The sequence below is a fragment of the Pieris brassicae genome, chromosome 5, assembly GCF_905147105.1.
Source record: "Pieris brassicae chromosome 5, ilPieBrab1.1, whole genome shotgun sequence".
In the NCBI taxonomy this organism is placed as follows: Eukaryota; Metazoa; Arthropoda; class Insecta; order Lepidoptera; family Pieridae; genus Pieris; species Pieris brassicae.
The window spans coordinates 17,587,512-17,612,826 of NC_059669.1; the positions used below are offsets into that span (position 1 = coordinate 17,587,512).

At 34.8% G+C, this 25,315-nt stretch overlaps 3 protein-coding genes across 8 annotated transcripts in view; 2 read left to right on the forward strand and 1 right to left on the reverse strand.

Annotated features, from left to right (window-relative positions):
- Nucleotides 1–10,642, forward strand: part of LOC123710423 (protein capicua homolog) — a 36,958-nt gene extending 26,316 nt beyond the window's left edge. For all 3 annotated transcript variants that reach the window (XM_045662289.1, XM_045662291.1, XM_045662290.1), the window contains exons 21-31: nt 74–180; nt 800–1,114; nt 1,608–1,742; nt 2,105–2,237; nt 3,030–3,124; nt 3,347–3,521; nt 4,904–5,034; nt 5,472–5,627; nt 5,859–6,043; nt 7,187–7,307; nt 8,150–10,642. In XM_045662289.1, coding sequence (XP_045518245.1) covers nt 74–180; nt 800–1,114; nt 1,608–1,742; nt 2,105–2,237; nt 3,030–3,124; nt 3,347–3,521; nt 4,904–5,034; nt 5,472–5,627; nt 5,859–6,043; nt 7,187–7,307; nt 8,150–8,205 — 1,609 coding nt within the window. In that variant the 3' untranslated portion in view covers nt 8,206–10,642. The remainder of the gene's footprint in view (nt 1–73; nt 181–799; nt 1,115–1,607; nt 1,743–2,104; nt 2,238–3,029; nt 3,125–3,346; nt 3,522–4,903; nt 5,035–5,471; nt 5,628–5,858; nt 6,044–7,186; nt 7,308–8,149) is intronic.
- A 1,490-nt stretch (nt 10,643–12,132) lies between these two features.
- Nucleotides 12,133–13,328, reverse strand: LOC123710425. Its single transcript, XM_045662292.1, has 2 exons — nt 12,823–13,328; nt 12,133–12,746 (listed from the first exon to the last, which is right to left on the reverse strand). Exons 1-2 carry the CDS (start codon nt 13,224–13,226, stop codon nt 12,299–12,301), a joined length of 852 nt encoding a protein of 283 aa, XP_045518248.1. The 5' UTR covers nt 13,227–13,328; the 3' UTR covers nt 12,133–12,298.
- A 617-nt stretch (nt 13,329–13,945) lies between these two features.
- Nucleotides 13,946–24,782, forward strand: LOC123710367 (spondin-2-like). Of its 4 annotated transcripts, none has more exons than XM_045662202.1 (9): nt 13,946–14,114; nt 14,555–14,730; nt 15,172–15,383; nt 19,501–19,698; nt 21,072–21,278; nt 21,596–21,856; nt 22,277–22,451; nt 22,613–22,679; nt 22,809–24,782. In XM_045662202.1, the coding sequence occupies exons 1-9, from the start codon at nt 14,104–14,106 to the stop codon at nt 22,924–22,926; spliced, it is 1,425 nt and encodes a 474-aa protein (XP_045518158.1). In that variant the 5' UTR covers nt 13,946–14,103; the 3' UTR covers nt 22,927–24,782. The 4 variants fall into 4 exon arrangements, with proteins under 4 accessions (XP_045518158.1, XP_045518159.1, XP_045518161.1 ...); XM_045662203.1 differs by having other exon boundaries at nt 13,946–14,101; XM_045662205.1 differs by lacking the exon at nt 14,555–14,730.
- The last annotated feature ends 533 nt before the right edge of the window (nt 24,783–25,315 follow it).

The following is a 25,315-nucleotide window of genomic DNA, read 5'->3' on the forward strand; positions in this document are numbered from 1 at the left end:
GTTCTGGTAAAAATATTATATACCATATGTAAAAATAGTACCATATATTAAATTCTGAGATTTTTATTTACAGAGCTGGCTCATCTGATAACCTACTGGGTATAACAGCTTCGAGTCCTGGCGGGTCCAAGGTATTTCAGCCCACGGGAGGTGCGTTTAAGTCTACACATGCTGATAGTGGTAAATATTTTGGAATGTTTTATTTATGGGTTGGATTTTTGTTTGGAATCGTTATTTTGACAAGTATGGAAATAATCATAATTGAATTTAATATGTTTTGGCGAACGTTGTTTAACGACGTAAGTAATCTAAGACTAGGTAAAAGTTTTTTTTAATGTAATAGTAGGCAAACGGGCAGGAGGCTCACCTTATGTTAAGTGATACCGTCGCTTCAATGTGTCCATACACTCACATTGCCAGAAGGCTCGCAAGTGCGTTGCCGGCCTTTCAAGAATGTTTACGGTAAAATTAAGAAAAATCTCAAAATTCTGTTCACTGTTTTGTTACGAGTAGGAAATGCGTATGAAATATGCTCTGGCTAAATCTGTAGTTTTTCGTATAATGTTAAATAATTAAAGTACTACCAAAACGAAATGGTTCAATAATTAACTTTGACATTAATTTTAACAAAAAAAAAAACTTAATTAAAATTATTTAACCGGCAGAAATATCATAAGCAACATCTATATGTACTTTGAAGAAGTGATACCACAGCACACTCTCGCATGAGATTTTTCACCTTATTGTATAAATTGCGCAATCATGCAAACACTGTATAATTAAATATCAATCCCAACAGGAGATAATCACAGACAATGGACAGCATTCACAGCCGTAAAATCAACTCTACCAGTGCCAAGTTCGCCTCACACAAGCACACAGAACATCACTAACAGTGTTCAAGGGATTTCTCTAAACGCACCCAATATATCGACACAAACAGCACTAGATAACGCAATAGCGTCGATAATTAACAGTCCGTCGTCCAGTAGTGGTGTGCAAGTAATATCGACTGGAATGTCTAATCCTACTATGTCGACGAGTGCCTTGAATAATGCACTTTTGAAGAGTGTCACACTGGTTAATCGGAATTTCAGTGATAATAAACCTACAGGTATTTATAATTTTGATATAATAGTTGTGTAGAGTTTTCGTATAATAATAATTAATAAGAGCCCGTTTAATTTCCAATCATTAGAAAAATAGAGTATACATATTTGTTATATACATTTAGTATATTTTTTTGTTAACCAATTTATCTTCTACCCTCACTACCTTCAGTACAGGTTTCAAGCTTATGGATACAAGCTAATAATTGAGGTTTCATGAATTAAGTAACGTCAAATATTTTTTGAAGTTATACTACTTTTGGCACGTTAGGGAAAAATTATGAGTAAATTTTTACGATGCGCGCGTACACCGTCACAAAAAACCGACACACTGATGTTAGCTATAGTGAACATTTTTGTTTTTCTATTGTTAGTGTCGTTTCTACAATTTCAAATAAATCTTTGTTACGCCAAAGAAGTATAACTTCTAACGCGTGTACGCAAGTTTTTTTATCTTTGAAATAATTTACTCAGTTGTTTTTTTGTTTTAAATTGTAGGACCAATTACACTATCGGTGGATGCATCAGGCAACTTGTTTATAAAGACAAGCCAACCCAGTGAGCCAGCTAATGAGCCAAACAGACTTCATTACGTGCAGTTACAACGGCTTTACGTACCTTCATTTACTACTGGTAAGTTTAGTAATAAATCTAGTTAATCTTTTATAATAATTGTGATTGGTGAAACAGATGTGATGACATGACGTATCACGTCGTTGTCAACGCGTATTTTGTTTATTTATTTATAAGGAACCATGACAGAGTCATCACAAATATATGATATGTAAAAAAAAACTTGTATATAACAAGTTATTATTATAGTGCCCTATAAATTTTTGTTTCATTTTAAGTATTGCTCTCGAGATGGTGTTGATCATATCATAATTTAACGGAGCGTACTATTTTTTTATCTTTTCCATACGTTTTCATGTTCCCTATGTTCGAAATAGTTGTTTCCTTAATGCGTTTTGTACAATAATTATTTGTTATTTTAGAAGTGGAATCAAATCAGAATCAGACGCAAACCCAAACAGTCCAGAGTGCTCCTCCATCTGTTATAGTGTCACAGAGCAATAACAACGTTAACAATAACAATGTGAACAACAACGCACCACAGAGCAAACCAACGTAAGTTTTGTAGTCATAGGCTTAGTAGGAATGGTCTGTGCATATTTTGGCTGATAACAGGATATTTAATACCATTGTATAAATGAAATGTCAAAAAAATACATTAGAAAAACGATCTTTTTTGCTTAAAAGCTAATATCAGAGTAGGTATATGCAACAGATTAGACGAAAGTTATATGTGATTTTTTTAACTTTTTATGAATTTGCTTACTTGAAATATATTTCTTAGCGACATTACTGTCCAACTATTTCAATAATTTCATAAAATGTTTATATAAATTAAGAATGATGTCGGAATTGAAAAGCAACATATTTTTTATACATTTAAATAGTAAGAAATAAACAAATCATTACAAAATTATTATTCCGATTGCACTACTCAAAATAGATCTAGCAATGGTAACATCAGGCCTGTCAATTCATATACAAGACTGACACGAATCTAGCGAATTATGCTCGGATCATAGGTCGGATGCACCTATCACAGGGGAGCTACGTATACCTCAGAGAACCGATTAGACAAAATGTTACAGACTAAATCAGCTATAGCTCTGAAGTAGACAAACTAACGATACCAACAACCATTGATATCGCTATAGACAAAAACATATTAATAACCAAACGGCCCTACTGATAAGCTATGAACAGTCGTGTCCCATCACCATACCACGATCGGGGCAGACAGATCTAGTGGAGGAAGCTGTTTTATAATCACTGGTCGAACTAAAATTCATTTGTTTCATTCACAGTTTAAACAACGTTCAATTTTTATAACATCAATGTTTTGTTTAGTGAATGGGATAATGTGGAGGAAACTCGTCCTTTCCCTCTCGCACCTACTCCAGCGCAATTGGGACGAGCGCCATTACAAAAGAGGCTCAGTCGAGGTAACTTTATGAACTTTTTATTTTTAGTATTTGAAGAGAAAGATTGTTGACGTTTCTATACTACTGTTCTATAGAGATTTAGTATTTTTAACGTTTATTTATTATAACAAGAAAATAATAATTTCTCTTTACAATATTATGTGTACTCTTGTAATATCTTAATTAGAATATAATTTTTAATATTGTCTCTATTTTATACTTAAGAGAACTTTGTTGTTCCAGGCACTTCAACGGGTTCAACAGGTAGCGGCGATCAGAGTGTACCGCGGTCAGACAGTAACTCCACCCCTTTTGATACTCCAGAGTTGATACAATCGCCCAAGAAACTCGAGAACCTGCCCAGTCCATTGCTGAAGAAAACCCTGTTTAAGAAAGGCAATGAGGATGGAAGGGATAAGTAAGTTTTAATATATGGTGGCGTTGTTGAGAAAATAAAGAAAAGTGCGTGCGTCAGAAGTCGTTCAGTAGTGAAACTTCTTTGTAAATTAATCATTACTAAAAGCCCCAATGGATGATCATGTACCAGTATATGATCACTCCATGTATTTGTATATCTATATTCACTGTTTATACACTGTATACGAGCTAATGTTGATAAAAATAAAAAAATCTGCGTTTACTGCACAAGACATGCGACAGAATTGCCATCTAAAGTAACTACTAAATGAATAATAGTGTATTTTTTCTCGATCTCACTCTCACTCTCGATCTTTCTCACTGTCACTCCATGACCATTTGCTTTATGCTACGTTCGCTCTTTCTCACTCTCTCAATCGGTCTCAATCGCTCTCTCCCTTTTCTTCGACAATAACGCTGCACATCTTCGTGACGCTAATATTTATTAATGCGTAAAAAATTTACCCTCATAACCTAAAGAACCTTCACTTAAAAAAAACATCATTTAACAAAACCTTACAATCTATGTTTTTTTATCGAATGCTATATGCTGATGTATAGAAAGATTTCTTAAAATAATTTGATTTTAAACATGTTTAAAAAACCATCGTACGTTCGTGTTGAAGATTTGGATTTTTTCTCTCATAAATATATTCTCTCATATATTTTTAAAAAGTGTCGTTCATCAGTTTTGGCGGATTGTCGTTGTCATTAATATAAACGTAACTTGCGCCAGTTGTGCACCAATGGATATTTTATCTACATACGCATTTAAAACTCTGGTACGGTGAAGGAAAACACCGTGAGGTAACGGGCCTTAGACACAAAAAGTCAACGGCGTGTTTCAGGCACAGAGGGCTGATCCTATTTGTCCATTAAGAAAAAAAAAGTGTGTGTGTACTAGTGTACACACGTAAGAAGTTCTTTATGACGTTATTTTTCGAAAAATCATCTACTATATGCAACTTTACAGAAATTGGTTAAATAAGATATTTAAGAAGTTTACCTTATACTAAGATTATTACAGAATTTCATTAATTGTGAAATAATTATTTCTATCATTGTTATCGTTATTATATATTTTTGTTATTAATGGCTTCGAATCTCTTCGAATCAACCGTGGAAGAAAAATATGGCGCGTAACAGAAAAATGTGACGCGTAACCGAAAAATGTGACAGTACATTTTTTACAACGCCGATAAAGAAGTTTCACTTCAATAATTGTGACGATACAGATAAAGAAATCTCAGGCTCAGACCTAAAATCTGGTAGCGCCTTTGATTATCATTTTATTAGTATTAATTACTAGTTTAAAGATTTCTTGTACCTTTTATAGATGTATATTAACTAGAGAAGTCAGATACGTTAACCTCCTTATTACAGGGTGCTAGAGACAGTAAACTTTGAAGCCAAGTTCAGTACGTTACCACAGTTCAAACCGGATGCCTGCAGTCCCAGTGGTATGGTTGTACCGCGAAGTCCACAGCTATATCTCAGAAAGAAACATAAAATTGGTATGTTTCTCTAAATCTATTTCACACTAAATTTAAAGTATATAGGTATAGTAGTATATAATATTTTTTAATAATTCTAATTTATAATTCATACCTTTTTAAGAAAATGTCGAATATTTCTTATTTTTACTACTTGCATAAAAAATAAATAAAAACAAATGAAAGTTAAAATAAAAAAAAAGTAAACAGACAAGTAAATTAGCCCGTACCTAAGCCTTCAGAGGCTGTGGCCTGTATTCTTGTCTAATCTTATTTATAATAATGTAAAACCAGTTTTGATGAAATACAGATGTAAGAGTGAACTAACAATCACAACTTTTATATATATATATACAAACCAAATTACCATTTTACATTTTAAAAAATCGGAATTAAACAAACCCCAAAACTATTTCTCTCATTATTTTCTACAACATTTTAGATACTTATTATTTCAGATGACGAGACAACCGTTGTGACGCCTCAAATAGAAGCTGAGGTGCTTAATGGAAATGGAATCCCGACTCCCCATTCGTACGGCACGCCGCACACCACCACTAAACTAGTGGGGAACACTTTCTTCGGGCCCGACTTTAACATTGACACTTTTAGAGGTATTTGGAATTTTATGTGAAATTTTCTGTTAACATCTTAAAAGCTTTCGTACAATTTACAATAAACAGTCCGTGTTTAATGTATGCAAATATAAATTTACAATAAACAGTCCGTGTTTAATGTATGCAAATATAAATGTTTAAAATCAACGCTGAATTACAAATAATCGGAGTATAATAATGGAAGAAATTTTCTTATAGTGATGTCACTTCAAATCATTTTTTCTTTAGTGTCAGAGAGCATGGAAGAAATGTCTCCCCGTACACCGTGTTCGGCACCTGGCTCTGCCGCGTGTTCGGGTGCGAGAGGAGAAGCTGGACACAGAAGAGTATTGGAACAGAGGCGACATCTAGTGCTCAAACTGTTTCAGGAACACGGCATGTTCCCTACTACGCAGGCCACTACTAGTTTTCAGGTATTTATTAGTTATTTTCACGTTGTATAAAGAGTTTTAAATTAGAATAGTTTGTACATTTTAGTACTAAGTTATTTTTTTTATACCTCAGAAGAGTCTGTGGTCCCACACAACCAGTGTTGTTTAAAATAATGCAACGGAAATGTTAAATTATTAATAAAGAATATTCATTTATTGATGTTTTCTCTGGAGGTAGGACTAAAATTCTCGTTTAAACTAATCAGTTACAACAACTAATATATTTTAATCGTAATAGCCAATTGTTACGATGAAAGTGTTTTAGTGAAAAAAAATCATATGAATTGATTTTTATTTTTATGTAAACTGCTACAAATAGTCCACGAATGTGTATTAAGGACCTTTCCGGTCGCTAAACTCCAAACAAGTACATTGTTTCTTAACATTTTTGTCATCGTTTCTTGAAGTAGGGCGAATGGAAAAAATATATGGTGGAGTTGAGTAGTTTATGTATCCATTTTGAAAGATCGATACACGATTTAAATTACTTCGCTCGTTAGAAAAAAAAACAAATATAGCTAATTTTTGACACTTTAAATTCATTTTATGACGAAAGTGTATAATTGTATGTATAATTTGAAATTTACACTATATATTTTATTACAAGCCAAGTAATCCAATACAGGAAAAAAATGATAAAATTACATTAATTTAATGTTTTACATAGCTAATTGTTATTAAGGGCCGGCGCGCCTCAGTGCTCCAGCTTTCCACCTCGAGATACTGACACAGCAATTCATGCTGGGATAGGGCCTTAAGACTGTTTTCATTTAATCCGGTATAATCCAAGTCAATCCAAGACAATGAAAAACCTGAGGTCGATTTTTCATACTTCTGTTTAATATATTTTCATGACGTCATAAACGGAAAAGATTTCTTATATTATTTTAGTTCGTATGCTAAAATAATATAAGAAATCTTTTCCGTGCTTAATGCTAAATCTTCCATAATACCATTACCTTATGCAGCCCTAAGCACAACGGTGATAGAGGTCCGTATAGGTATCACAAAACACAAGATAAGTATTGTCAAACTTCACGCGAGAACATTTTGACAGCTCTTCAAACTTGATCGTTTTGAATTCCCGCATTATTAATTATCTAATTTAAAATATAACATTTGCAGGCGGCCCACACAGACATTTTCCCGACCAAGATGTCCTTGCAGTTAAAGATTCGCGAGGTGCGTCAGAAACTGATGGCCCAGTCAAATCTCACTCCGCACTCGGACGTCAACACGCCTACTAGTGAGCTTACCTAATTTATAAAATAACTTCATATGTTTAATTAAACAAACATATGGTCCTTAATAGTTTAACTCGTAAAAATATATCTATTTGCATCGTTTTACCTACGGTACTCATCTGTCTCTTTTCATCACAGCGTAGGCACAATTTGACAGAAGAAGACGAATTGTTGGTAAAAATAATGCATTTGTTTTTATGAATAAATGGAAAAATCTTTACTTCCGATGTTGTTTGGAAAACCTAAAATGCAAAATGAAAATCTATATTAATGATATCTAAATTATATAATACAATTTGAATGACAGCTCTCTAATCTTTACGGGTGATTCATTAAAAGAAAAATATTAGTGTTATATAATGAAGAAACGTTGGATAGACTGGGGCTGGTCGTTTCTGCGAGTGCCAAATAATCATTAATTGATATATAAATAAATAAATTGCTACCTGTGCCGCGAGCGCGTACTAATTTACTTAAACACCACGTGAGAATTGTTAAAATTGTTATCATTATATTATTTAATATACTAATAGCGCCATCTGTTAACAACTGTTTGTAACTCTTACTAATATCAGTCTATTGTCTATTTATTAAGAAAATAAAGAGTCTTTGAATAACACCCAAACGTGTTTTATCAAGATTAATATTAGTTACACACGGGCTGAATTTACAAGGATTGCATTATTCAAAATTTGTTAAAAGGATAAGATTTTGTGTTTTATTGATATGTAAAATTATGTTCTTAGTATAAATGTTGTATTAATAAGTTTTATTGTAGTAGTAGTAAGTTACTGTAAGAATATGGGATAAAAAAAAAATACATAAATAAATAAAATTATTTCAGACATAAATTCTCCGCTCGTATCCAGCACTTTGCAGCCCACGTCAACGGCCAGTTAGCGATGCGGTTACACACTCTCCATTGTGGTGCGTCATTGAATTGCAAGATTTTTGACCACACCTTGTCAGATGAGGAATGTTTTTGGTTCGGTATTGTTATGAAGAGGATAGACTAATTTTATTTGAAACACATTTGTTTCCTTCTAGAACTTATTATTACTTCTTACTAAGGTCCATATTCTAATTCGTATTTCGACTCATTCAATATCGTATTAAATAGCTGTCAAATTCGATTCAGAAAAAATGTTTCAGTTGTGTCAGTTTGACAGTTCTTGAATTAAAGCCATTGACGTTCTACGGGCATAAATGTTATAAATTTTAATTGCCGATATATTCTTTAATATTAACCTGTGTACATATCAGATCTTTAGTTCAAAATTTAGAACTATGTATATAGTCTATTCTCTATAATCTGTGATGTTAAATGTTTGAAAGTACAGAAAATTTGATTCTAATAGAAGCGATACGAACGTAAACCAGTAATTGTCTAACCGTCGTTCTACATCATCGTACTGCAATGGAGCAATTTTCAATTGAAACTTGTGGTATGCATTTAAAAGATGCTATTGGTTATTAGGTAACCAAATAATTAGATTAAGAAAAAAAAATACAAAAAAAAATAAAAAATGTTATGTGCGTGAGTGTTATGGTACGCGGTTGTGTTATTCACAGTTTTAAAATATGCACTTTTCTCTATTTCATTCGGATACAGCTTCATACAGATATTTTTACTCTAAGCACCTCTCAGATTTAAGCAGATTCTTAACTAATTAAGTCCGATTTAGCAGGCACTAATGAAAATAGGTTGAGTAGGCGAGAGGTGATAACAATTGATGTTAAATATGGGTAAATTGTTTACCAATTGCGAATTATATGAAACATAAAATAACATTTATATATTCATATAATTATCATATACTCAAACGTGCACGATCTCATTGTTAATTGTATTTCGTTGGAAATATTTGTATAAAACATATGTATAGTACTGTATGTAGTTAAGGGAATGAAGGATGCATATCCTTAACATTTGGTTCTTTATCAAATTTCTGTCTGAATAAGCAAGGGTCAATCAATCAGAAGTAGAATTTTAAGCTCCGAGTTTTATTGCTATTAGTGTCTTTAGACATGGTTACATTCAGAGAAGTGTGAACTAACACGGAGTGTTCAAAATCTGATAACCGAAAGAGACACTTAGTTTTCACAAAGGGTTCCATTTAGAGTCGAGATTAAGTTTTTGAGGTTTTCACTCAGCCAAAGTCTCGACTTTTAGTCTAATCCCTAAACTGTCTTAAATCACAACTCATAAAAGTACCAAATGTTATTTGCAATACGGACTGTGTATAATGCCCCATTCAACGTCTCGTTCAACTAACGCTATTTAAAACTATAAAAAGTCAAAGGAAACCCATTGTGATGCTTAAGAAATAACCACAACGAATTCTTAAATATATAACCTTAATTCTGAGGACTTGAATGGGGCGAAATTTGGTGCAAACAATTGTTTATCTTTATAATTTTCTATTTTATGTTGTGATGTTCGTCTTCCACGCGTTTGAAAAAAATATCATTTTATAAAATGAATTACTACTTAATTAAATCTTTATGTACAGTGGTGTAAGTGGCAAGTGGTCGATTTGTTGCCATGTAATATAAGTTTTTTATTTTGTGGTGCTTATTTCGTAGCAACGTACAGAGCGACATCTGTTTAATTTAAAAGCTAATTTTAGTTTTGAATGAATCATTCTTAAGGTAGATGTCGCTGCTAATTTTTTAAAGCTTTGCTGATTACGAAAAAATTAATTTAGGAATATGAATGTTACAGTAAAACTTCAATTTTCTAAAATATTTTTTTATTATCTTGCTTAAACTTTGTAGATTTGGCTGTTATTTTTATAGTTTTAGAGATATATAAATATGGACATTTCACAGAATCAGCTCAAATCATTAACGATACTAGCTAAATCAATATTTATACAATCTCACTGTAAATATTAGATGATATTTTAACGTAGCCTTAAGTATTCCTGGCTCTCAAAGTAATTAGGGTTTTTATTTAGAATGCTAATTTTAGATGAGATATATTATTTATACTCGAAAAATTTTCGGCCAATACAAATGTTTATATGAAAAAAATTGTATTTTTAAAATGATCTCTTTCGAGTTAGAATAATTGCTTTAGGAGTCCGGAAGTGGAGAGAATTTATTAAATATATAATGTAAGAGAATATTTTCGCACTGTTAAATCTTATCTTTATAGGTGTATGTGAAATGTGAACGTAACGACTTTACAGAGATCCGAATATAAACGAGATGCGGTTGAATTGTCTTAGAGCAAAAAAAAAAAACATCTAAACGATCTGGCACGAAGGGCTGATCATGCTTATGAATAAAATTTATCAATGAAACAGCTTCAGAAATATGAGGTTAAGACCAAGGTGGTTACTCAAAATATCAATGAATCATTGAATTTAAACAATCTCAAAATAAGACAATTCAACTGTTTGTTCGATCTGAAGCTATTCGAAAATAGACGAAGCAAAATGAATAATATAGTCAATTTATTGTTGGTGTAAATGTGTGTAGCAGTTGTTACCATACAGTCCTCTTCAACTCCAAATTATGTGTGACTGTAGAATGTGTGTTATAATAGAGCAGCATCTTCAACTTTGTTTAATTTCCGATTCTGTTTATCTTTCCCGGTAAAAGATGCAAGATGTAACCACAATTCTGTGAAACCTTGTCTTTCTTTCGAGGGTATTTAACAATAGCTGACATGAGTAATTATTTACAATAGATTTTAACTATATACTTATCAGTAGATAATTCCATTTTTCAGGACTAGATTAATTACATAAAGTAATTGCCTCTTATATTTCCATATAATCACATGTTTCAGAAGAGAAATAAAAATTAGGATTGTTCAAAATCATTTTTTATTCAATAGCATACCTTCAACAATTGGCCTAATTATATTAAGCTTATTTTAATGATGTGGCAGTGTAAGAGGTAATAAAGAAAGGATTATAATAGAATAATTATTATACCATAACAAATAGGTAGATTAAATATTGTGATTATATTTGTCATATCCACAAATTACCCTATTTCATTTTATGTTTTACTTGCACTTTAGTGAAATATAATTTCATCTAGTTTAAAGGCCTTGTCAAATCTTAGAAATAATGTTAAATTGTTATTTTAATCAGGAACATAATGGTTAACTTATTTCGTAAATAAATCCTGGTACATTAAATCAATTGACATTTTGACAAGGCCTCGAAATTAGAAGTTTATATTGATGTTTCAATTTGCTTACACAGTCCACTTTTTGTTTGTCCGTTTCTAACTTTGAATGTATTTTGTGTTGTCAATAACAAATATGAAAATCTTGATGCTGCATATTACTAGTGCCTTATTGACTCTCAGAACTTAGAATAGTGTACAAAACCGTTGCGCCATATACAAACCTAGGCTTTGTCAGTCAATATGGTTAATAAGCAGTTTCTTTTAGACTGAATTTACTTTGTTGCATATAACGTTGTAATGTTATACTTTTAAGGGATAGATATAATTTTGAAAAAAAAAACATTTTAAATGGAAGCATTTCATATTCGTTATTTATTTCTTCTAAATAAGCTATTAGCATAATTGTTTAGTCAGAATGGTGTACTTTGTAAATAACTTATTTAGAACAGTTTATTTTAGATTTAAGTGTTTCAATTTAATGTAAATTAGTTTGCATTAGATAACCTTAAAATCAGAAACATTGTAGTAGAGTTTTTTAATTAATCCAGTTTATGGACCAAATAACCTTTGTAATGGAAGTGAAGACATTAAAACCAAATTTATAGACGAAACAGATACTGGACATACTGTTCAAGCATATTGGATCATTGTATGAACTTATGTTTAAACATAAAAACTAAAAAACATTTGTGTGTTTCATTTATTTTCTTTACATCACATGATTACATGTTATTTTACAGTACATTAAGCTTTCAGTACAAACATTTAGTTTATAAATAAAATCTGCTATATTCTATATAATAGTTACTAGTAGTACTAAAATTATATTCAAAATGAATAAGTATCAATCCGAGTTGTTCTCACTTTCAGGATTTGGTATAGTTTTTATTAATAAACTGGGTTTATCTTCTTCAAGCATAGATATGGCTGCCTGCAATTCTATATTATCTCCAGGATCACTAAGGACTAAACACTTAAGAGATAACATTCTTGATAGAGCAAATATTGAACCTACACATATATTACAACCAACAATGTCAAGAAATTCTAAACTACTACCATTCTGTCCTGCTAATCGATCTAGACACCAGACATCAATAAATTTATTATTTCTCAATGAAAGCCATTTTAAAAAATTAAGACCAGTTAGATTTTTAATACCCTCATACCTGATACCATTGAAGTGGAATTTAGAGCAATCAACAGCTTCAACAAAATACCCACTGACAAAAGTACTAGGTAGATTCAAATTCTTAGTATCTCCAGAAATCCACTCCTTCGAATCTTTGAGCCTAAAATAAGTTGTACATTATAAGAATTAGTATTATTTTTAATAATGATTAACTAAAATTTAAGAAAACTACAGACCGAACAGAACAATGACGATATGTGAAAAAGTGTATTGCAGCCAAATTGCTACCCAAAGCTGCAACTCTATCGGGCAAAAACTTTTGATTTTCTATTTCCTGAATTTCTTTCATTTCTTTCCACCAATCTTTTACGTTTCCAAATGTGAGAGTAGGGATTCTTTGCATAGCACTAAGTATTTTCATATTTGGGTTTTTTTCAACAAAAATATTTATTTTGCTAATTGTTTCACCTTCCCTCTTATGCCAAGGTTTACGCCACTCAGGATATAGTTGGCCATGCACCTTTCTTGGCTGCTCGCCTCTTTCATGTTTCTCATACAAAGAATTTGGTTCACCTTGACAATAATATCGTACTATACGTAAGGGACGATAAATAGTATTCTGTCTTAGACTGTGTGCCATTTTTGTTCTTAACAATACATATTGGGAATTAAATTTTTATTAAAAGTTATTTCAAAGGATAATGTTTAGTTTCGACTTTAATATTATAGACCACAGCATAGATCAATTAAATTTTGTGTTCGAAGTTTGTGTAGTTTGTCATCTTGACTTTGACAGATGCCTTAGATGTGTAGTTTTTTAATGTACTATGGTCCTTGGTTTTCAAGTGAATTTTCTTGTACTCTTTTTAGTAGCTATTCTACTTCTTATCGTACTTATAGTAGGTACTTTTGCTAATGTCTAGTAAGCGTTAAACACAAGCATGCAATGGAAGAAGTATAAAATAAAGCAGTAAACTTTTGCTTACAGTACAGTACAGTAGTTATACAAATTATGCATAATTTTTCTAGAAGTCACTATTTTTTTATACAATATTAAATTGCAACAATGTGTTTGTCTGTCATTATTAATTAAATCTTAGAGTTCTGAATAACTATAATAAGTGCGACGAACAGATTTTAAACCATAAACGTAGGTTTTAGACCATTTCATAATATCTAGGTTCGATCGAGGTTCTGTCGTGAGTAGGTACTTACATTTTGAAGCTAAAAGACTATGAATATTGTCCCAATAGAGATATTTAGTGATTTAAATAAACTAAACAATATTTTCTTTTTAGAGTTTGTTTTGGATTCTTGGCATGTTTCCAAAATAACGCATTGCTGGCTTATTTAGATCAAGCCACGCTCGGAAGACGACGCGATAACCAAATCTATTCCAATTAAGCTTTCCATAATTATAGTAAATACACAATAAACTGTGCAGTGCAAACAATTACTTAACTTACCGTTTCTGCATAATAGCAATCCTTTAAGAATACCATTAATGCTGAAGAAGTATGTTTAAAGTGTATGTATTTGTCATTTCGGTATTGTGAATAAACAACTGTCTAATACCTAATCTTAATCTAAGTTTTAACTAATTCTAATTAACCCTAACATATTTAATAGCTGCATGCTACTCGATTTGATACAAATTTAAAAAGTTTTAGGTTTTTTAAATCAAATCTGTTAGAATTTTGTTTAAATATTAGTTTGTAGCGACACCTACAATTTGCGGCTATAATCAGTACCAAGTGTTTTCAAATGCTATGCTATGATATACTAGATCTCGCCCTAGCCGCTAGGGCATTCCTGTTGAAACAGTACAGATTCCATGCTTCGCACTTTATTATTTTAACTTTTATTATTTTGTGAACTTTATTATTTTAACTAATAACAATTGTTAGTATATTTTCAAGGCTTATGGCGCACACCATAGCAAATTCTTGACATATATGTAAATTATAGATTATGTATACTCTTATCTCTGCTGGTTCTATCAAGAAGCCAAAAACAAAGATGCGACCAGACTCCACCGCAAGCAACTGTAATTACTCCGTCAGACAATATGGGAATCTATCGTATGAGTATCAGCACCAAAGGGAATGATACCAACATCTACCGACCGGATCAGACATACGTTTGTAGGTCTTTATAATTTTGTTTCGAATCTTACGTGTTATTAAAAGATGTAAATTCGTATTAATTGCATTTCTTTTTAACTCTTTATTTTTATAAGGGTTCATATTTGTAATGTGGTGTAACCCTTTAGGCACTTAGGTTAAACCCCGTAGTGGTTTTTTGATGTTTTCTGTACTTCAGATACCTTTAACTTTATTAAGCAATAACATTTTTTATTCATCTAAACTTATGTCTCCCCTGATTTTAAATCTTAGGAGTTCATTATTTACGATGTTAAAACATTTTATAATCGGTAATAAATTGTAATGTTAAAATAATGTACAATCGAAATTAGTATAAAGGTAGTTGAACAAATGATATTAGCAGAAAACTTACTTAAGAAATAGTCCGATAGCAATTTATATATAGATAAATAGTATAGAGCCTTACAAAACTGATTTCAGTGAAATTAACAACAAACAACGCGACGCGTCCTTTTCGATGGTTCATGATAACGGTAGAGGATCCAGAGATGGATACTAATCCGGAGTATGATCCGAAATTGGTGGACGTAGGCAGCCTCAAAACAATTGACACGAACAAGCAGTCCCGATATAGTGAGAGATGCTATAATTCTGTAGAAAATACTGATAACTCTGATAAATATAAAGTTGAGGTAAGTACTATTAAATTTAATAAATAAAATGATGAATTGTAACCTCTAACTAAAAATATAAAATGAATAGTCCAGATAATCTGAAAGAAAGCTGTATTGCGTAATTTTTTTTAATGTAATAGCAGGCAAACGGGCAAGAGGCTCACCTGATGTGAAGTGATACCGCCACCCATGGACACTCACATTGCCAGAAGGCTCGCAAGTGCGTTGCCGGCCTTTCAAGAATTGGTACGCTCTTTTCTTGAAGGACCCTAAGTCGAATTGGTTCGGAAATACTTCAGTGGGCAGCTGGTTCCACATAGTGGTGGTGCGCGGCAAAAACTGCCTTAGAAAACGCTCAGTTGTGGAACGACGGACGTCGAGGTGATACGGGTGGTATTTTTTATTTTGCCTTGACGTCCGATAATGAAACTCAGCTTGGTCGTCGACGATTCGAACCGCTCTTCGTTGAATACGGTCTAGTGGAAGGAGCTGGTACTGGGGAGGTACCGCCCAGAGGTGAGAACAGTATTCCATGTGGGGCCGAATTTGCGCCTTATAGAGTTGCAAGCGGTGGCCCGGAGTGAAGTACCGTCTCACCTTGCTGAGTACACCAAGCTTTTTGGAAGCTAATTTAGCCTTCCCTTCCAAATGACCGTGAAACTGGACGATATTCGATATGTCAACGCCCAATATTCCGATGTTAGCTGAGGCTTTAAGGAGAGTGCCTTCAAAGAGGGGAGTAGCGACAAAGGGAGTTTTTTTAGCGGAAAACGCGCATACTTGTGTCTTCTTGGGGTTAAATTGGACTAGATTTAGTCTACCCCAGTCCGAGACTCCACGTAAAAGAGTTTCGACTTCAGATACAAGTTTGTTCTGGCCCTCATCAACAACAGCCCGAGAAATACCTGCCCGGCCCGTGTAAAAAGTATCCCCAGTGCTGTCGTCCGCATAGCAATGAAGGTTGCTAAGTTGCAACATATCATTAATATGCAGAATAAACAGGGTCGGGGATAGGACACAGCCTTGTGGGACACCAGCATTGACGGGTTTAAGGTCGGAGCATGCTCCGTCGATGACGACCTTAATGCTCCGATCAGCGAGAAAGCTGGAAATCCAGTTGCATAATTTCTCGGGGAGCCCATAGGCTGGAAGCTTCGAGAGCAGTGCTCTATGCCACACCCGATCGAAGGCTTTCGCTATGTCCAAACTTACCGCCAGCGCCTCCCCCTTGGACTCAATTGCCTCTGCCCACCTATGTGTAAGGTATACAAGGAGGTCAACAGCTGAGCGACCACGACAAAAGCCGTACTGAGAATCGCTAATCAGCTGGCTGCCCTCTAGATACCTCAAGAGCTGGCCGTTAATAATGGTTTCCATTATTTTGGAGAACAAGGAGGTTATTGCGATTGGGCGATAGTTGGACGGATCAGAGCGATCGCCTTTTTTAGGGATCGGTTGTATCAAAGCTGTCTTCCAGCACTTCGGAACAGTGTTGAGGGAGTACAGGTACCGGAAAAGGCGCGTTAGGACCGAAGCCAACTCAGGAGCACAAGTACGCAGCACAATTACGGGGGGATGCCATCAGGCCCGCTCGACTTATGGATATCCAGGTAAAATAAATGTTTACGGATAGCACGTTGCCGGAATGTAACTTCAGGCATCGTAGTATCACACCGCAATAATGTCGGTGGTTCCTTCCCCTGATCATCCAAAGTTGAGTTCGACGCAGAGACAGCCTAGAAGATCGGCCTTCTCTTTTGCAGTATGGGCCAGTGAGTCATCCTCCCTATGCAGTGGTGGAATAGAGGGCTGACAGAAATTCCCTTGGACAGCTTTGGCAAGAGACCAGAAGGCTCGAGTTCACGAAGGAAGGTGGGCCAATTTCTCACCAAACCTGGCAATATGCTCTGACTTTGCCTTAGCGATTTCCCGTTTGAAGGACCTAGAGGCTGAATTGTATGCTTTTTTATGTTCGCCGATAGCCGCATCACAGGATGTCACCGCTTCTGCCCAGGCTTTAAAGCATTCACGCTTACGGCGCAAAGCCTCTTTGCACGAACGCCTAAACCAAGGCTGGGACTTGCCACCGACCGGCACCGCAGAGAATGGAATAAAAAGTTCCATGCCCTGCAGGACCACATCAGCGACAGAGTCAGCGACGGCATCCGGAGTACTCAACGAAAAGCAAATGGGCCCCCAAGGGTAGGGCGCAAAAAAAGACCGCATCCCGTCCCAATCTGCTGACTTATAGTGCCACACACGGCGACAGCCCGCAAAGCTAGGCCGTAAACGGCGCGTGAGCGGCACAATGCTCCGTACTACACAATGATCTGATGAACCCAATGGCGGGTCAACAGAGACTTGGTGGGTCTCCGGATGTGAAGTCAGCAGAAGGTCCAACAAAGAAGGTTTATGACCATCACATCTGGTATTCGCGTAATCGCAGGGACCATTTGCGTCAAGTCGTAGGCTAAAGCAAAGTCGTGAAAGGATCTTCCCGCGTGATCGGTGGTTTCAGAGCCGAGCCAATCGGCATGGTGGGCGTTAAAATCGCCAAGTATCACGATTTCAGCGGAATCCTTTCGAGCAGGGAAACTGTAGCCATTTGGATGTGCTCAATGAGTCGGTCAGTTTCGGTATTTCTGCTATGGGACCTATACAGGCATGCGTAGAATCGCGGATGGTCATCGCAGTCTACGCGCAGCCAGAGGTTAGATAGGTCCCTTCCTTCAAGCGTCCCGAGGCGACGAGAACAGATATCCTCTCGGACGTACGCGCAAACTCCAGCCCGCGGCACAAATGAATGTTCCAATTTGTACCCCGGGTAGGAGAGGTAAGAAGTATCAGCTGGGGTGGAAATCTGAGTCTCGGTAAGAAAGAGCAAGGCTGGCTTCGCAGTCTCTAAATGATAGTGGACAGCGTGGATGTTGGAGTTGAGCCCCCTAATATTTGTGAAGTCCACGGCGAGTGTGGATGGGGGTGCCTTTGTTGGATTGCTCCGTTTGCCCCGAGACCGATAATTAAGCTCCGGGAATCTTTCTCACCGCACGAAACGCGAGTACAAGAAGGCGAACCTTTTGTATCACTTTACGCCGGTTTTCTGAAAATGAAATTAAAAAGTGTTCAAAGGTCTCAACACCTTTATATAAAAATTCTTCAAATTTATTCATTCACAAGCAGCCAAAACAAAAGTTTTTCGTAAGTAGTCATAAATAACATATTATATGAAAAGATTTAAACTATGAAACAAGAAACGAAATTATCCGTTGTGTTTTAATTCTACCTTCTACTGAGGCAAGACAACCATGAAGTCATTATGGTAGCGACATAACCTATTCATTGGAGAGTTTCTGCCAACGTTTGTTTGACAATCTGGAATGTGAAATCATCTTCGATTGTATAAACGGCTCCCGATGAACTCGTATGGATAAACGTTCTAAAATTCTTGGGTTTTACAATTCCGTTAATTACTTTAAATAGCAAGTCGACGTTTCCTCTACTAACGCTCAGAGATTCCAAGTTATAAAAAAATCACTTATTCTCATATTACTTAAAATTGCACATTTATAATTTTTAAAGGATAAATGGTATAAAAACTTTATTTGCGCCCTCTCCAGCCTCGCTGAAGGGGTTAAATAGAGACCAGATACAACTATTGAATTCAAATATGCTTCTTAAGAGGCTGGTAAAGGCTTATCATAAAACTTAACCGGTCAAAACGTTACACATGTAAATAGGTTTTGAGAAACAAATGAGTGCTACGAATCTTGTTAGGTGTTCACATAGTGTATAAATAATGCGTACATAGATATTTAAATCTACAGATGTACGTCTGGTAAGCTTCACTGAATACGTCTTTTGAATAAATATTATGTGTGTGTCATCTCAAAGCACTTGTCTTTATAAAATAATAAATAAAAAACAGTGACTTTTTAGGTCTGGGCATCAGATGTCTGTTTCATGATCATTTGTCAATCTAATAGGCATGCCGGTTTCCTTCACCGTTCGAGCGAATCTTAATTGGAACATAGACAGAAAGTCCATTGGTGCAGAGCCGGGTTCAAACCTACGACCTTACGGATGTTAAAACTTCCTTTCTTTATAAAATACTTATGTTAATACTTTTAAATCTTAGATTCACTGGGTATCACCGAAACAAAATGCACGAAGACAGACAGTTAGACTTCGCGCTATGGTGGCAGAGAATAAAGAAGTTTGGCACGTAGGAGAAAACCTTACCATCACCTTGGAGAAGGATGATCGCCGACCCCTGGATAGCCCTCCCTATTCTCCTGAACCAAATTGTAATTTGTGCAGTGAGGCACAATATGAGGTATTTGCAAAATTGTCATAAGGATTACAGTATGAAACCTCTCTTAATGTTTCCGTTTAAATGTAGAGTAAAATTTAAATCATCAAAACAAATAAAACAGAAGAGGATATCATTTTTGGAATCTGTTAAAAGCTACCAAAATGATAGGTTATGTAAGGTTAGTAATTAAACAAGTTTGAGAGTCAAGTCCCTAGATGAACCATCTCGATTACGTACGCGGGAACCAAAACATAGTCTGTCTCAAATAATAAAATCTAAATATGTTCTAGATACCTAATAAGTACGGCATCGAAAAGTCTTCCTTTTGAGTCGGTTAAAGAGACTTAGAGAGTGATTTTAATGGATCATTAATATTAATTAATAAATGCCTTAAATTATCAGTATCATTCTAGTTAGGAGTGATTAAGATAAATAACTTTGTAATATTTGCTCGTTTTAATAATTTTTGTTCCGTAATCTTTTGTTTAAAAATGCTTCAGCTGAAATCCTTTGAATGAAAAAGTAATTACAAGTTTGAGTAAGCACTTACCTACTTCTTAAAGTTATTTAAGCGCAGAACGGAAATCAAAGTTTGTTACTTTAAATCATTGTACTATCACAATCATTGTCTCGATTTTCAATTGCAAAACTGTTCTTATTACATCTTTATACAGTTAATGTGTTAATTATAATTAGGTATTTTCATGTTGATAGATTCTTAAATTATATTGTATAGTCTTTGAATATAAACATTGTTTATGATGATATTAACTTTGAATTTCGAAACGAATTTAGACGAATAAAGGACGAACCTTTATTCTTTAGTCTCTTACATTTCACATAACGAAGACCAAAACTTTTAAATATAATCAAAGCAGTGTATATGTCGCAGTAAAGTAGTTAAATCAGAGAGTGAATTGAATCTCTAGACAGTTAATTAGAGGTCGATATTTAATCAAGTCGCTAGCATTTTGATTTAAATAAAGCAGCGTCGAAAATGTTTAACTGTTTGTACCTGACCTGACCGAAAGCCAGGGTGTTGATTAACAATGTAAAACAAGACGGCAAAACAAGATTCCGCCATGATTATTTCATTTGTTAGTGTTATTTCGTTGTGATCGTGAAGAACTGAGAGCTTGGAAATTCCGTGGTTTGCTTTATTGTATATGGTTAGGTTATGTTAGTCTTGTTGCCTAGGAACGTTTAAGAAACTCGATAAACGTTTCGTTTACTCACTTGTCTGACGGAACTTTAGGGACTTGATTGAATATCGATTTTTAATTAACTGTCTAGATATTCAATTAACTCTCTGATTTAACTACTTTACTGCTTCATATACAGACTGGATGTAACATTTAACATTAGATATAGGATTAATAAGGATTGTAATTTAGGTTATTTTCAACGGACGCTGGTCGAGAATGACTCATCCACGCTACTACCCAAGCAAGCCAGATGACAATGGTTATAGTCATTTAGTGGGAGCCTCCCATTCTTTTTCTCACACAATTTGGCAACCTGGAGATCAAGCATCGCCGGGGCTACAAAAATTGGCAGAGGAAGCGGATATAAGTTTAATTGAAAGGGAAATTATTGATTCTGTAAGTTCATACAGCGTTATTAGAAATGATAAATGTTTAACATAGGATACATAACACGTATATGTTTAAAAAATTCTGAGTTTATTTGATCGGAGTAAACATCATCAGTTGCCCACTGAAGTATTTCCGAACCAACTTGACTTAGGGTCCTTTAAGGATAATGATAAGGGCGTATGAAATCCTATAATACCGGCAACGCACTTGCTAGCCTCTTGGCATTGTGAGTGTCTACGGGCGGCGGTACTACTTAACATCAGATGAGACTTCTGCCCTTTTGGCTCCTGTAGTATAAAAAAAGATAAAAATTTACATTCCAGATGTCGCCTCTAAACGGTACAAGGACCCTGATAATAGGGAAACGTCGTTTTCACCCAGATATGGGTGAACCATCCCATTCTTTATTTCGTGTGGATAATGTTCACCACCTATTCTCATTGGTAGTAGCAATAAAGCCATCTCCAGATTGGTTTCTTGGAGCATACAAATTTGAACTTTGCACTAACATTGGATGGTTGAAGGAATCTGAGATTCCACTCTTTCCGTGGGATGCGGGGACTATGGATGGAGTCTCTTATGAGGTATGGTTATTTTTTTTAAATGCCAAAAATTTTCCATTTTATTCCATATTCCATTTGCTTTAAAGACAGTATTTTTATTTTCGTATAAAACGCTATAGAAAATATGTATACTAACATTATGATCAACACAACTTGTTCTTGTTCCTCTGTTTTTAAAGGCCTAAACCTACAAAACTGTCCTTTACTAAAAAAATCGATCATAATATATTCATAACTAAAATGGCGAGATATCTCGCTAATCCATTATATGGATATATTTTTGTCAAACGAGATTGTGGAATTTACCAAATAAAGAAAATTACTTGAGAAAAACATGTGAACACGTTGTCTTACAACGTAGTATGAAAGAGTGCCTTGCCTGAAGGCGAAAATTTAAAAACAATATCTCAATCAATACAAACAGTTTATATTTTTCTTTAGTCTGTCCCATCGATAACTCAGCCGCGTGATGTCGTGAGTCGCGTGGCTGTGGGTTCATTCAACAAGGAGTCGCCCTTCTACCAAATGAATCTAAACGAGATGAAACCTTTCGCCTTGTTACAAGTCAGACTCTTAAACGTCTTTCCTTTAGTTGGGGCTGAATGTTCTCAAGAAGGTATATTTTTAATTCAATTTCAACATTAATTAAGACTATTTAATGTGTTTTGATGAAATATAGTAATTAAATTCATTTTACGTGTGTTATCTTTATTAAAGAACTAAAATTAATTCACCTATCTATTTGTTTTTTTGTATGTATATCAAATATATTTTTAGATTCGGTTTTCACATGCTCTGAAGTGCAAAATGATCAACAGGAAGAACAGAGAGAGAACCTAGAGGTGTAAGTATTTTTATTACATACTTCTAAATTCGGTCGACTGAAACAGAAACAGAAATCTTACCAAGACCAAGGTTTGTAGCGCTATTAGTATTTTAACTATGTGTAACAATTTCTGAAACCTTTTTATAGAAAAGAAGATGAAAAGGAGGAGCCCATGATATCAGAATTAAAAATAGCAGAAGAGTGTGTCGCGAGTGAGTGGGGGGAGTGTCTTCTTAAATACCGTTTAGAAGCTGGCGGTAATTAACAAATGTATAGTGGAATAAAATTATATGTTAGAAATAAATTAATAATATTATGAATAGGCACACAACTGTTTACTATTTACCGAAACAGAAGAAGTTTAATTCAGGTACTATGTCACCGTTCTGTGACACCGAATGCAGTTTTAATTATTTACTTCCAGTATTAAGGTGGATAGCAATTAATACAAAAGACGAAATGATGGAAATTATGACGCGTTTCGCTTGTGACCTTGAATGAATTCTAAAATTAATCTCTGTTCATTTCTAGACACGCGACACGATCCGTCGTTCGTTTTACCAATTACAAACAAGTGTTTGTATTGTTCTACAGAGATTATTATAGAATTATAATTATTTGTCAATAAATACTTATAAGCCTTACTTAGTTAAATAATCTTTCGTCGCGTTAGAGTGATAAGAATAGGGGCTTATAGCATTTTATTCAACACGAGGCTAACGGGCAGGAGGCTCACCTGATGTTCAGTGATACCTTCGCCTCACTCACATTGCCAGAAGGCTCGCAAGTGCGTTGCCGGCCTTTTAAGAATTGCTGGGCACTTTTATTGATGAATCCTTAGTCGAATTGGTTCGGAAATACTTCAGAAGACTGCTGGTTCCACATAGTGGTGCTTCACGGCCAAAAATGCCTTAATAAACGCTGGCAGTTGTGGAACGACGGATGTCGAGGTGATACGGATGGTATTTTGTATTCTACCTTAACGTCCGATGATGAAACTCAGCTGCAGGTATTAGTCCGAACAACTCCTCTGAACACCCTTCATGGTAAATGCGGTAGAAGATGCAGATAGACTATTCGGCTAAGTGGAAGGAGCTGGTACCGGGGAGATACCACTGAGAGGTGAAAACAGTACACTACTTGTGGGGCCGAATTTGCGCTTTATGGAGTTGCAAGCGGTGGCCCGGAGTGAAGTACCGTTTCGCCTTGGAGAGCACACCGAGCTTCTTAGAGGCTAACTTATCCTTTCCTTCCAAATGACAGTGAAACTTGTATCTTCTTTAGATTAAATTGGACTACATTCAGTCTACCCGAATCCGAGCCCGAGTCTCCACGTAGTAGAGTTTCGACTTCAGACACAAGTTTGTTCCGGTACTCATCGACAACTGCCCGAGAAATACCTGCCCGGCCTGTGTAAAGAGTATCCTCAGTGCTGTCGTCCGTATAGTAATGAATGTTGTTAAATTGCAATGTATCATTGATATGCAGAATAACAGGGTCCAGGATAGGATACCGCTTTGTGGAACCCCAGCGTTCACGGGAACATGCTCCGTCGATGACGACCTTGACCCGCAGCCAGAGGTCAGATATCAAGTATCAGCCGGGTAGGATTTCTAAGTCTAGGTAAGAAAGGCCTCTAAAAAAAATTGTATTAATATATTGGGAAGTTAAAGAAAAAAAAATGGTTCTGACTCCCGAAGTGCAGTTAGAATTTAGAAATTAAAATACTGAATCAGCAAAGAGTTGTTATTGCCGCAAAAATACAGTGAACATATGCTAAATAGCAGCTATTTTCTGTTTCAAATGCAAATCCAAAAATCAGACGTAAATTCAAAAGCAGGAAATTGTTCGAAATAATTGACAATCAATTGTTGTCCCACGTTAGACCAAATATACAACTGTGCAAAATAGGTTAAAATATTCAGCATTTACGTGTAACGATGTTTTTAGTAACGTTAGCTTTATTAGGAACTTAGGCATACTAAATGTAGTATGTAAGTTAGCAAGTTCAGTATTGAGATGTTGCTATATTTTTGTATATGAATATTATCTTGTATATATTTATTTTTATTAACGCATACAGCTGTTTTACAAATATAATTAAGTATCCAACAATTTAGCTTTAGAGTCATTTGTAGCATAATTGTGTATAACTATTTTGTATAATGTTTAACAATAAAATTTTGTTTATGGTATAATCGATATTTATTTCATATTTTTCGAATAGACGCTTGATAAGAATTCTACAAAGAAATTGGATGTCTCAAGAACACTTCCCATTATTAGATCGCAATAAAATTCGATTAAGGGGTAATAACACAAAGTGGCGGGACCGAGGTCTGAAGCCTGGAGTCGGGATGCATCCAGACAGTTACCGTTAATCTTACACTTGGAAGCTGGATGTGGCGTAGACCTGATACAAACAGCTTTTAGGTATATGTCAAATATTAAGCGAAAAGCGCGCGAAAACGTATTTTTTAAATTGCAATAATGTGTTTATTATTTATTTTTAGTATGCTTTACTGTTGATTATATGGGTTAAAACCAATGCTGATTTATGCATACAGCACATATAACAACATACACCCAGGACGGTATTATTTTTTGCGAAAAATTATTGGTTTCACTTTAGACGTCCCTAAATAAAAAAACTA